General features: G+C 46.8%; 1 protein-coding gene across 1 annotated transcript; it reads right to left on the bottom strand.

Annotated features, from left to right (window-relative positions):
• Nucleotides 1-8824: 8824 nt before the first annotated feature.
• On the bottom strand, nucleotides 8825-10222 carry LOC101777186. Its single transcript, XM_004969221.3, has one exon. The coding sequence runs from the start codon at nucleotides 10093-10095 to the stop codon at nucleotides 9235-9237; it is 861 nt and encodes a 286-aa protein (XP_004969278.1). The 5' UTR covers nucleotides 10096-10222; the 3' UTR covers nucleotides 8825-9234.
• Nucleotides 10223-13176: the final 2954 nt, after the last annotated feature.

Below are 13176 nucleotides of genomic sequence, written 5' to 3'. Positions count from 1 at the left end.
GCCACGCCCACGCGAGCCATACCATGCCAGTGACCTAGCAAGGAGCTGAAGAGCTCCAGCTTGAGAACTTGCGTACGGGCCATTACTTATGCTGCCTGCGCACGGAAGGGAACGGCGTACATGTACGTGGAAGGTTGACACTTGAGCATTGACAAGCTAACAGGATGTGCTCATTTTGGCGACACCATAGACACATGGTGAGCTTGGTGTCCAGGTCGAGACAGAGCATGACTAGGACAACAAGCCCAGGAGACAAGGCAAACGCTACAACAATGACAAATTCCTCTCTTGATATTTTTTGTTCTCCGCATCTTCCCATAACAATTTCTCATGATAACTTTTAGGAGATATTTTTTCGAGAACTTATCAGAAGGACTGTTTTAGGAGGACTTCTTAAGAAAGTTTATAACATAACTTTTCATGAAAATTTCTTCAAAAGTTCCATAGAAATCTTCCTCGTGCAAGTTTGTAAAACAAACTTCTTCAAACAAGTTTGCCAACATAATTCTTCAAACAAGTTTGTTGAAAAACTTATTTAAATAAGTTTCTTAAAGAACTTATGAAAACACAATTTATGACAACAAAGCTTTCTAGCAGGGACGTAGCCACTAAGAGGACTGGCAAGGTTCATGGTCCTCCTCATGGTTCATTTGTTTTTAATGAGGCCCTTTAAATTTTAGAATGAGAACATGTTAAATATATATTCTAATATGTGGTATATGAATTAACTTAGTTGGCCCACCTCATCTCCCTATCCTATTTTCATTATCGTTTTTCTGAGGAAGAAGAACCGGTATTTAATTATATGGCACATGATGCACATTTGAAATTCTACATATTCATTATTCATATACTTTTGTAATTTTGAGCTGATTAGTTGTAATTCATGATCTTGTGATGGAAACTAGAGTTCATGTGGTGGAAGTGGAAGTTTTTTATAACCTCGAAAAACATCACGGAGGAAGGACATGTATGTTTTTAAGAAACCTGCCAACTGGAGATGTGTCCCTTGGTGTATACTTTGGAGTGTGCTAGATTAAATTGGAGTTATAAAATGTACTACCTCGACCTTGCGAGGGAAGCACCATATGGTTTAATCAAAATGTTGTGTGATCCTGAAGCACGCCAATTGTGACCCTCCTGATGACAACGACTGCATTTAATTGTTGATCTTTTCTTCTTCATTGCCTTCAGTCTTTTCTTCAGTCCACCTCGGCCTTTCACATGCACAAGATCCATAATATTTCCCCATTTCTATAATCAAATTGCTGTTTTGTGGAAGTAGCGACCATATCTTATGCATTCATTTTTTTTTACCACTAGATGGGTCCTAGCTTCTCCTTGCCGAGCATGTTTCATACGCTCATATGATTCAGTAGGCTAATATGGCTTAAAGGATGCTGCATGTCTCAAGTTTCGTAACTCGTGGTACCTCTCCAGGCTTTTCGACTAATCATATATGCTATTTTTTTGTAGTTGGAGGAAATCTTGACTTTGCACTCGTCATCCACCTGTTGGGAATGCAACCACTTGGGAAGTCAATATACATGCAACCACTTGGGAAGTCAATATACATGCAACCACTTGGGAAGTCAATATACTCGCAATATTCTCAAAACATAGAATATGTGCGAACATGGTGTGCCATTGCATGGCAGCTTACGGCAAGAACAGCGAGGCTTCCTTCAATACACAATGCACCTTGAAATTTGTCTCTGTACTATTCTTCCTAACCACAATGTACGAAAATCAAATCACATCCATTTAGTAATTCAAGGAGAATGCATTTGCTGGCAGCATGTATGCTCCATTTGACCAGGTCAAAGACCATAGGTGTGAACACTTGGGCAATGTGGTTATCAATATTTGAAGCATCTGGCTCTATGAATGGAACGGATTGCAATACTTCAATATCAAACTTCGCCTCAGTTCTGCGCAATATTGCAAGGCAATGTTCATAGTGTTGTAGCACGTCAAATAATGACATTTTAACAGCAATGTCCATATGAAGTCTAGAGCTTAGGCTCTCGCTCCGTTGGTTGCTCCTCAATCCTAAGAAACATTGTACTCCTAATATGCAGCACACCATAGGTTCCTCATTTGATACATCTAATGCAACCAATTGTCCTGACTTATAACTTGATTCATCTCTAAGAACTCTACCAATTTCCTCTCAAACTCATCTACCGAACAACAATCATATAGGAATTTTCTAAAATCTTACCTAACATCATTATTATGCAAATTATGAAATATGTTTTGATGAGTATATTGATGAGTATAGATGCTTTCTCCATTCTTTTGTGTTATTTCACCTGCAACCAAATATTCTCCAAAGACAACTGGAACTACATTATTCGAAACAAAATATGCGTGTAAGAAATGCCAATCCTCCTTTATTCATGAGTATATTGATGGTCATATTTGGTACTTAACGATCATCAACAAATATCAAATAAATTCCTAAAAATATTAGAATATATTCTAGACACATTCATGAGTTCAACTCCCCAAACTTATGTCCTAAACCCCCAAAACTAGGAAGCCACTTAATAAATCCTATTTTCTTTATATTAGAAATCATGCCAAACTTCCAAATCATTCCTAAGAGCTTAGGAAATTCTTAGCACATATCCAAACCCCATAGCACAGAAACCACCATCAAGTCATCCTCAAACCCATGCGCTTACATCAAAAAACCCACATAAAATATAGGAGAAATCACATGACATATAGGAAATCACAAGAAACTTAGGAAAGCCGTCTAAATCCTATCCCACAGCCCCACCCCCTTCACAACCCTTCTTAAAACCCTTCTGTTGAGCTTTGGATAACTTTGAGGTGATTGGTTGCATGTTTATTTCTTTGTTTACTAAGATTCGATTTCGTCGCTCAGCAAGCAAGGCAAGTCTTGACACCAACCCCTTGATCATGCTTTTATCCTCTATTTTGAATACTAAAATTTACCCAGATAGTTTCATAACCCCTTAAAATAACATTATCATAATAACAACTTCCTTTTAAAAAGCCCCAACGGTGTTACACCTTGCATACAAACTTTCTGCATAAAAACTCCAATCTTACCTTGATTTACCTTACATGTCATTAACTTTTCAACGTTAAGATACTTGCTGAGTATTTTTGGCAAAAGTACTCAATCTTGCTTGTTTTGTCAAGTCTTCTAGGGAGCCAGCTTTCATCTTTCCGTTGTGCATTGATTGCTTCCTGCTTACTCCTTAAAGGTGAAGATGACACCATCATAACCCTTCTATTTTCTCCCCTCTTACTTTGATAAACATTTCGATTCATGCTGGTGCTGGATTCTGGTCCAGGAAATAGCACTGTATTGCTTAAGTGGGGACACCCGAGGGACGGTCCCCACACAGAGTATGTACTGAAGCATGGTCTCAAGGCATACATAAGAGTATATAAGCCTATACTATGATAGCAAGGGTATACGACCAACATATGAGCGTATATCTCTAACTCATGCATATAAGAACCAAGGACAATACTATATAAAGAATATGTATACTTTGAATAGAATAACGTCAACCTAGGAATAAAAGATACAAGAGTTATACCCTAGACTCCAAGGAGACCTAGAACCTAAAGGAGAGCTACTCTAGCCTAACTCTACTAACTTGGAAGCTAAGAGGGAGAAAATGATTCACTTGTGGTGTGTGTCCTAGAATGGAGCCCCTACCCTTATATTTATAGGCTCCAAGAGGCGGCTCTGGCAGGGAATCTTCGAGAAATATCCTATAACCGACATAGGGGGCCTGTCAATCGTTGCCACGTGAAGGCTGGAGGCGAGAGGAGCCAATGGCGGTTCGGCTGAACCCCTGGTTCGGCCGACCCCATGTGGGTCCTCCTTGCAACCGCCTTTCTCCGGGTGACTGCCTGGTGGATCCCAATGACGGTTGCGTGTGTTATCCGGTGGATTGAGACGGTTGTGGTAGTTTGTGGGCCCTTCAATCCATGGGAGGCACATGTGGCAACCTCCCATTGGTTGGAAGCGTGCTTCTTGGATCCAGTGCTTTCTCCATCCTTTTATATTATTTCACCTACAATCAAATAATCTCTAAGGACAAGTGGAACTACATTATTCAAAACCAAATATGCATGTAAGAAATGTCAATCCTCCTTTATTCTTGAGTATATTGACAGTCATATTTGGTACTTAACGACCGTCAACACCCAACCAAACAACCAGGCGCAGCGGATACCATGACAAAATTCACCAGTAAAATGCAGTAACGGAGCAAGGATTATTATTTCAGTAATATGGTCTAATTGCATATAATGCAAACTTTTGGAGTTTATATTTTACGCTTTGGTTTAACAATTCTCTACTTTCCTCAAAATCATAAGTACACATACCTAAGTCATTAGAAGATACAAAGAGGTAGAAAAAAGAAATTAACATAGTATGGAAAATAAAATAACTCTGAATTGAGATGTTAAACTAGAGTGACTTAACTGAAACAAGTGCCTATACTTTCCCAATATTGGCCTGACAGTAAATGGCTAACTAACTCTTGCTATTTCCTCAACATTTTCAAAGTTAACCAATTTTCATAGTTCTCAACCAAAAAGTGTTATTTGACCAATTACGTACTCAGATCACATTACCCTATATACAAAAATAGTAAAAAAATGCAATACATTATGCATGATAAATAAGTGAAAAATGTGCCATCTCAATCAACAATTCACAAATCATGATGAAACTAAAATTATAATTACAACATAGCACATATTGGAAAGGTATGGTCCCCTGTAGTTGTTTGCTTGCAAAAGATAAATAATGTGGATTAGCATATAGGATCTCACATTCCAGAAGCTTCAAAGTTGCTAACTTGCCGGGTCTAGCTCATTCAACTAGGCCGTACAATAGAGTGTGATGACAAAATAGCTCATTCTAAGCATGGTAGACTGAGCTCTCAAAACAAATCAAAGATTATGAATTCTATATGAATTGTGATTTTCAAACAGTTAAAATTCATGTTACCAACCTTTGTTGGTAAAAAAAATAACCACTGCTTAATGATTTGAGATGACTGAGGATAGCATCAAACTGCACTGCAAAAGGATATGACATATCGTTAGTAAAAGCTAATTCCACCCTTGGATTAGGAGCAATAACATCTGACAGGTCCAAGTCAGGCATCTACTACACCACGTAGGCTACTATAAAACAACAAAAATCGATCGCCAAATTTTGAACAAGCGTGTCACTTGAGCCTAATCACAGATTAGTACGAAGAGGGGCCTCAACCTGTGGAGGTGGAGGTCAACACGGCGCCCAATCAGAGGGGACTAGGAGAAAAGGTGAGGTCAGCGATTGGTGATGATGATGATGATGGTGGTGGTGGTGGGCGGGGTTGGGTTTTGATACCATGTCGAGATCCTCCATGAGCCTTGGATGACAGGATCAAGAAGGATGAATGTCTTCTCGGTGTCGCCGACCACCACACACAATGTGTGGGGAGCCATAAATTTAATTTTTTTAATTGTCTTTTCCAAATCAAGAGTGAAAAAAAGGAGAAAAAAGTACCTCAAAGTAAACGTTGGTACCTATAAACAACTACTCTCTCTATCCAAAATTGTAGGTCATTTTAGCTTTTCTAGATACAGATTTTTTTCTATGCATCTACCTATAGGTTATGTCTAGATACATAGCAAAACGTATGAAATTAGGAAAACCAAAACGATCTATGAAATAGAGGGAGTATAAAAGAGCTCTTGGTTTTGAGGTGAACTTCTAAACAATTCATCTCGAAAAACTTACAATGAAGGAATTGCTGGGCAGAAGCAAGAAGAGGCATAAACATTATAGAAACTGCAAGATTTTGTCAAGTACATCGTTTAAAAAATGATTTTTGTCAAGTACACAACTGCGAAAAGGACACCATGTTGATGTGTATAAGGGCTTTAGTATTCCCACTCATTTTTGTTTTTTCCCCTGGAGTATAGCCCAACCCACTGAAGGCCTAGAAAAGCCCAATGTAGTTGAGTTCAACCCCAAACCGGCCCAAACTAGATTGGCAACTGTAACTTCAGCTGACGACTTGATAAATAGGGTTTGCTCTAGTGAGTGCTTCCAGTTTAAAATGTACTTGTGACTAACGTGAAATCCATAAACAACCGAAACAGCGACGTAAGACCGAGGAATTAAGAATCCACTGTTGTCACTTCTCGTCCGGCAGTTCTCCAACACCGCTCCTTCCCCGACCAGTGCTCAGATTTCAGAGGGTTTGATTGATTCTCTTCTCAGCGTAGCCCACCTCGTACGAGGGAGCCAGGCCGGCTAGGACAGGCTTATTGCGCACAAGAGGTGTATGATTGGTTGCTTGGTTCGTGTCAGTCAGGTTATAGGGAGATTTTGATTGGTTACATGTATGTACCTATTTTTCTCTTACATGCGCTTACCCGCGTGTTCGACGCCGCATCCAGCCAGCCAGGCTCCAAGGAGACGAAGGTTCTAGCTGCACCCTGGAAGTCAGGCTCGGGGACCTTTTTGCATGCTGCGGATCAAACCCAGTACCTAACCAATCATGCTAAGATCGCACGCGTGGAGTCTGGATGAGGGGGCGTGCTGCGAACCAATCAGCCCCAGAGTAACCTGGTGCATACGTCTGCTGTGTTAGGTTATGCAGGTCAGGACAAGAAGGAAGTTCAAATATGTCGTGGACTGCTCCATCCTCAAGGAACACAAAAATGCAGTAGGAGGTAGGTGAAAGCGCACATGCTCATTCCCCAACAAGACATGGGATAGCTCCGTCGAGATTAAAAAGGTCAAGATGTGGTGAGTCAGATGCTCAGTCCGGGCATTTTGTTTTACGTGCTCCGACGAGTGTTGTTCGCCCACATTAGCTGTTTCGACACCCTCCCGGTTGGGAGGTTAAAAACAACACCGGCTGACCTGTGTCGGTCAAGACGCAAGAACCAACTCGCAAAATTTAGTTGTTGACTTGTGTATTTTACCGTCGAGTTGTCCCCTTTTTTACATAGCCTGCAACTAATCACACCAAACACAGTGTTGCAGTTAGGTGAGTCTGAAAGCTGAACATCTCTCACATCGCGTGGCACCGAGTTCGTACGTATACTCGCTGCTCCAGTTATTACTGCACAAGAAGGGAACTGGCACGACAAGGGATTACCGGATTAGCTTTGACGCGTTTGCTGCCTCCCCGGTGTCCTGGTGTAAAATGCGGGAGACGACCAGTGTTCCTGTCCGAGGCAGGCACTGTCTGTGCGAACGCGTGGAGCCACAGGTCCCCGCCGTTGAACCAATCCGCGAGATTGATCTGACGCGCGCGAGAAAAAGGCACTGAATTAAAAGCTCGATCGTGTCATCCCCGATCTCTAGCAATCCGCCCGTTCACTCGGTTGACTAACGCCAGGTCCTGGTAAAAATTCCGGTGCAGCTAGCTTGTTCCCTTTCCGTCATTTTGGAGTTTCTACCGGCACCAGCCACAACGAAACCTTACCACAAACCTGACCTGTATCTGAATTCTGACTGAAACTACCGAACGCAATGCAACCCAGGGACAGGCTCTGCTTGTGTAGTTGGATCGGATGGGAGTGTCAGCGCCAAGCTGACCGGTCCAAAGCGTACGTGCGCACGTCTGCATGCCAGCTTGCGCGCAACAAGCTCGTGGAGTGGCTATTGGCTAATTGCGTGATTAAGAGCTGGAGTACGTAATGAGGAGGAGTACTCTGTTAGCAAGTGGCTCTGCACCGGCAACGCATTGACCCTCTTCCATACGGTCTTCCCTCTGCTCCCGGCAACTTACGGTCTGCGCGCGGGCAGGCGGTCAACTCAAACGCTAGGTGATGAAAAGAATTCGGTAAACGATCTCTGTTCAGGTGAAAGAAAAATGGGAAAGTTTTGGTAACTGAAACCATACTGCGTTAGCAGCTCTGTAGTTGGCAAAAATAAGAGGATGTTTGGATCTTTAGTCCGAACTAAAATTTATGTCACATCGAATATTCGAAGGTTAATTAGGAGAACTAAATATGAGCTAATTATAAAACTAATTACACAGATGGAGGCTAATTCGCAAGACGAATCTATTAAATCTAATTAATCCATCATTAGCACATGTTACTGTAGCATTACATTATCAAATCATGATCTAATTAGATTTAATAGATTCGTCTCCCAAATTAGCCTTCATTTGTGCAATTAGTTTTATAATTAATCTATATTTAATACTCCTAATTAGTATCTAAATATCCGATGTGATACGAACCAAACATAATATTGATGCCTGAAAATCGGTCAAATCGCAGTTAGTTTTTCTGATATCTCGGGTTTTTTTTTTTGAAAGAGCCGTTGGATGACGCATGGGCCTGTTTGCTTTTTTTTTTTTAAACTTGAGCCTGTTTGCTTTGAGTCCTGCCAAACTTGCCTCGAAGGCAGCGATCTCAGGCGTCCGCGGCTGGCGCTGCTGCCTGGGCTGGCGAGCTGCTTTGCTGAAAATCAAAACTGGTTGGAATAGATTGCTAACAAGGGAAGGTGAATTCCTCGCAAATATGACCACCTGCTTCGCTAATATACATTATGGGAGTGTTTGCTTCCTCGAGCTAAACTTTAATCCGTGTCACGTCAAATATTTAAAAACTAATTAGAAGGACTAAATATGAGTTAATTATAAAACTAATTGCACAGATGGAGGTTAAACGGCGAGACGAAGCTATTAAGCCTAATTAATTCATAATTAGCAAATGGTTACTGTAGCATCACATTGTCAAGGACTAATTAGGCTTAATAGATTCGTCTCGCCGTTTAGCCTCCATCTGTATAGTGGGTTTTGTAAATAGTCTATATTTAATACTTCTAATTAGTATCTAAACATTCGATATGACAGGAGCTAAACTTTAGGGGGAGGACTCCCTGTATACACCGTATGTACAAAGTCACATATACAAAGTTACGAACTTTTTTTCAACTTCTCCGTAGTACTGTACTCGCCTACCACCTTCATCACAAATTTCAAGTGGCTGCCACCGACTTCGGACCTCATTGCCGCGACGAATCCGAAAAGGAAGGCTCACATTTCCCCTGCTTTGTCTGACTTTCACACTTGTTCTTTTTGACCTGCTTGGCCGCTTTAACCCCACACGTATGCTAAATTGCTAAAACTGGTCTTCACAAAGAAGGTTTGCAGGGGATCACCAGGTCAAATCGTCTGAAATTTCAAATCCCAGATTCAAACTTGAATCTCACTGTTTGGAACGGGTCCTCCACGGCTGCGACGGTTCGGCGCGTCGGGGCTCAGAACGGGCGTTGGCGAACAGCCCCACGAGGTCCTGCCGGTACGGCAGGAACGTCCGCCGCCCCCCGGGCGACGCCTTGCCGCCGCCGTACGACATCCGCCGCCCCGCGGCGACCGTGTCGAGCTCGGTGGCGGCGGCGGCGGTCGCGGCTTTACTTCCTTTCGCTGGCGGCTTCGACTTGGAGCCGGCGGGGGACTGGTGGTGGTCCCTGTCCCTGGCCGGTGACGGCGGCGCGGAGAGGAAGAGGAATTTCTGCTTCCCGTCACTGTGGCTGCGGCCGACGACGAGCTCCCCGATGCGGCGCCACCGCGCGATGGAGCCCGTGGACCCGCTCTTCCGCGGCGGCCGCGAGGGCGAGGACGCCGGCGACGACCCGGGCGTCCAGAGGCAGTAGCTGTCGGGCGGCGCGCCGTCGAGCCTCGCTTCAGCGTCCGCCATCGACGCCGACGACGAAGACGACGAGGAGGACGTGGACGCGACGGAGGAGGTTCGCGCCTGCTCCAGCTGGAACAGCCGCCCCAGCGGCGCCCTCGAGCTCGGCGCCGGCGCCGCGGCGGCGTCGTCCAGCACCCGGCCGAACACCGGGTAGAACGCGCGGATGCGGCCGCCCGCAAAGAGCTCGTCCGCCGCCGCGGCGCCCCCGCCCGCCGCCGCCGGCTGCCGGCTCACGGAGGGGAACTCGAACTCGCCGTCGGAGTCCTCGTCGTCGGACGCCACAGAGCCACCGTCGTCTCTTGGAATCGGAAGGTCCGCGGTGGCTCGCTCCTGGCGGCGGCCACCCGGCCTGTCCTCTGCCATGGCCCGCATGTTCGTTTGTCCGCTGCTCGATTTCTTTGCGATTGGGGGTTCGGAGAAAGGGAGGGAAGCAACTGCTAGTTGGTTGGGGAGGTGGGAGCGGCGTATAAATAGGAGGAAACCGGTAGCGGGAGGCGACCTTCTGGAAGGGAAGGGGGCTCTGAGCCTCTGACTCGCGCGGCGCCTGCTCTGTTAAGCTTGGGACGGGAGGCGCCTCCGCCTCGGCCCCGCTACACGTCACTCGTGATGCACGCGGTGTTCGTTTCTTTTCTTGGGGATGGTGTCGGTTGCGTTCCGTGTGCGTGTGCGCGAGTTGCTGCAACTTTTTTCCCGGGTTTACACATGATATAGCGAAAATTCTCGAAGAGGGCCAGGGTCCGCCGGATTTGCCGAGATCGCACTTGCTTGTGAGACAAGCAGCCGTTAATCGGGTCGGGCCGCGGAATCGGCTGGATCGAAAAGGGTGTTGGGTTGAACGGACTAATGTTCACTTCCTGTCACATCAAGATACTAATTAGAAGGATTAAATTAATTAATTATAAAATCAATTGTATATATGGAGACTAAATCGAGAGACAAATCTATTAAGCTTAATTAGTCCATGATTTGATAATGTGATGCTACAGTAAATATATGCTGAATTAATTAGGTTTAATAGATTCGTCTCGTGAATTAGCCTCTATCCGTGCAATTGGTTTTGTAATTGGTCTATGTTTAATACTCTTAATTAGTATCTAAACATTCGATGTGACAGAGACTATAGTCCGTGGAACCAAACACCCCCTACGAGTAGTGATTGGTTCCCCGAATAGGCTTCGGTAATGTAGCATGTATGTGATTGGATGCTCCTAAGCCTAGCTTCAGTAGTGCAAAAGAGGGGTCGTTGCCTGAATTCCTGGGAACGTAGCGAGCGTCCGTTTCCGCTAATGTAGGCTCGTACAAGCCTCGGTGGTTTAAGTTGGCAGAGTCGCCTCACCCTCTCGTCTTCCCTGCTGGAATACACCCCGTACCTCGCCTTCCCAACGGACCTGCGCGGGCACCTACGCCCTGCCATCAGTCGCGACGACGGCGGCCTCCAGAGCTCCTTGGCGCATCAAAGCTCGACGCGCTGCTAACCGGGACGGAGGTACCATGGGCGAAGCGGGTGGGGTATGTGCCACCCGGCTGGCTCGCGGCGGTGGCGGGGGTGCGACGGTGAGGCGCGGCTCATGGCGGTGGGCGCCTAGCCAGCGGTCTAGCGGGCTGACGACCCCAACCGGAGGGAGCAGGCGAGCGGTGATGTGGGCTCGCGGGTGGCGCTGGAGCTCGATTCGACCATGCTTGAGGTTTATCCGACTGTGGCGAAGCTCAATGCGGACATGAATCGGTCCATCACCCAATTTTGGGGTGCTTGATAGCTACACTCTGCCAGGAGCAGGCTCCGAGGGTAGCCCCGGAGGCGGAGCTTGTCGTACGAGGTGTTGGTGGTGGCGGCGGAAGGGAGGAGGAGTCCGGGTGGGTGAGCAGGAGCAGGAGCGACACCGCGAGGAGGGCAGTGATGCGGCAGCGCACCATCAGGGTTGGGGATTAGGAGGAGTAATAGATGAGGGGGAGGAAGGAGAGGACCGGAGAGGATGGGACGGTGGTAATTTCACCTCTAGCGAATACAGGACCATCTTATCACCTTGTGCAAACTAACCAAACATGAGCATATCAAACCGGGATATTTTTAGTCACCCAACTAAACATGAGCACTTTGCATTGGTTTAGCCCGGTTAAAATTGGTTTAGATCGCGCTTGCTTGTGACGAGACAAGCAGCCGTTAATCCGGTCAGCTGTAGATAGAGAGGCCGCGGAGTCGGCTGGATCGAATAAAGCTCATGCGCACGTAGGCGTCTTGTAAGCTCAAGGGGAAACTGGGGAAGGCTGTGATCCAGCTGTGTTGCGAATACCGTTCGGTGTGAAGACAAATAGCGTGTGCAACGGGGAAATTTCATCCGCACAGAAACTCTCATATTGAACTGTTTGTTTTGCACTTTTCGCCCGTAGCACCGGGGGCCTGGTGGTAGCCCCGCATAGTACGGTTGTCATCACCATCGACCGGACCGGCCATTTCATTACTTCGCATGGCAACACGCGCGCGGTCCCTTCTCTTCTATAATCACGACTCACGAGCCGCCGTATCGAACGCAAGAGAAGAGAGCAAGCACATGGAAATTGTGAAAACTCGTTCCAACTCCATAACCATAATCCATTGTTGCGTCACTGGTGTATTATACTTGTCGACACGTGGGAGACGCCACACGCTCCAAAATTTGCCACGGGACAACGATTCGAGTCTGGGCATGTGCCTCCTGATTTGCTGCAACACAAACCAAACCAATCTATCACCCGATCGCCAAGACCTACTCGGCGTGGGCAGGGATTCAGGGAACCAGGGACGGCCCGACGGATAGGGCGGCAACTAACCCCGCGTAGGTGTCGCCGCCTCGCAGCACCGCGACAGTACCTTCTTACTTTATTCACGCGTGTAGTGTAGCGGCGCCGGCGCGGCGGTGCGAGGGCGAGCCAGACCCCCGGCGCGGTTCCATACATGCTGGCATCGGTTGCACGAGCCATGAGGTCAGAGCGCGCCGGCAGTGCCCGCATCGCGGCCGTCCTGGACTCCTGGTGGCTTCCTTCCCGCCTGCTTGGAAGCGGGGGCGGCGCCCGCGCGCGTCCGCCTTCTCGGCCCGAGCGCGCCCGTGTGCCAAGTGCCGACTTTGCCGTGCTGCCCGAGTGCCGTGCATGCCTGACGCGTCGGGGGCCATCTGAAGGGCACTTTTCCAGGCGCCGTGAAACGTTTGGACTTTTGGCCAAATGCGCTACCTGTCGCACGGTGAGCTTTGCCGCCTTGCCACGCCAGTCGCCGCTTCTGCCGCCGCATCACCCTGGAGGCCTGGACTAGCATCTCCACTCCGTATATTCATTCCGTACTGGCGGCTTGTGTACGGCTACGCACAGCTCCTGGGGCCTAGTTCTCGGACTATACGAGTTACGAGCCAGCAGTTTCTATTTTCTCCCTTTCTATGTTTGAGAAGAGGATATACTCCGGGTTACCTGCTAATGGAGCGG

The sequence above is a fragment of the Setaria italica genome, chromosome V, assembly GCF_000263155.2.
Source record: "Setaria italica strain Yugu1 chromosome V, Setaria_italica_v2.0, whole genome shotgun sequence".
In the NCBI taxonomy this organism is placed as follows: Eukaryota; Viridiplantae; Streptophyta; class Magnoliopsida; order Poales; family Poaceae; genus Setaria; species Setaria italica.
This window is presented reverse-complemented; position numbering and strand designations above follow the sequence as displayed.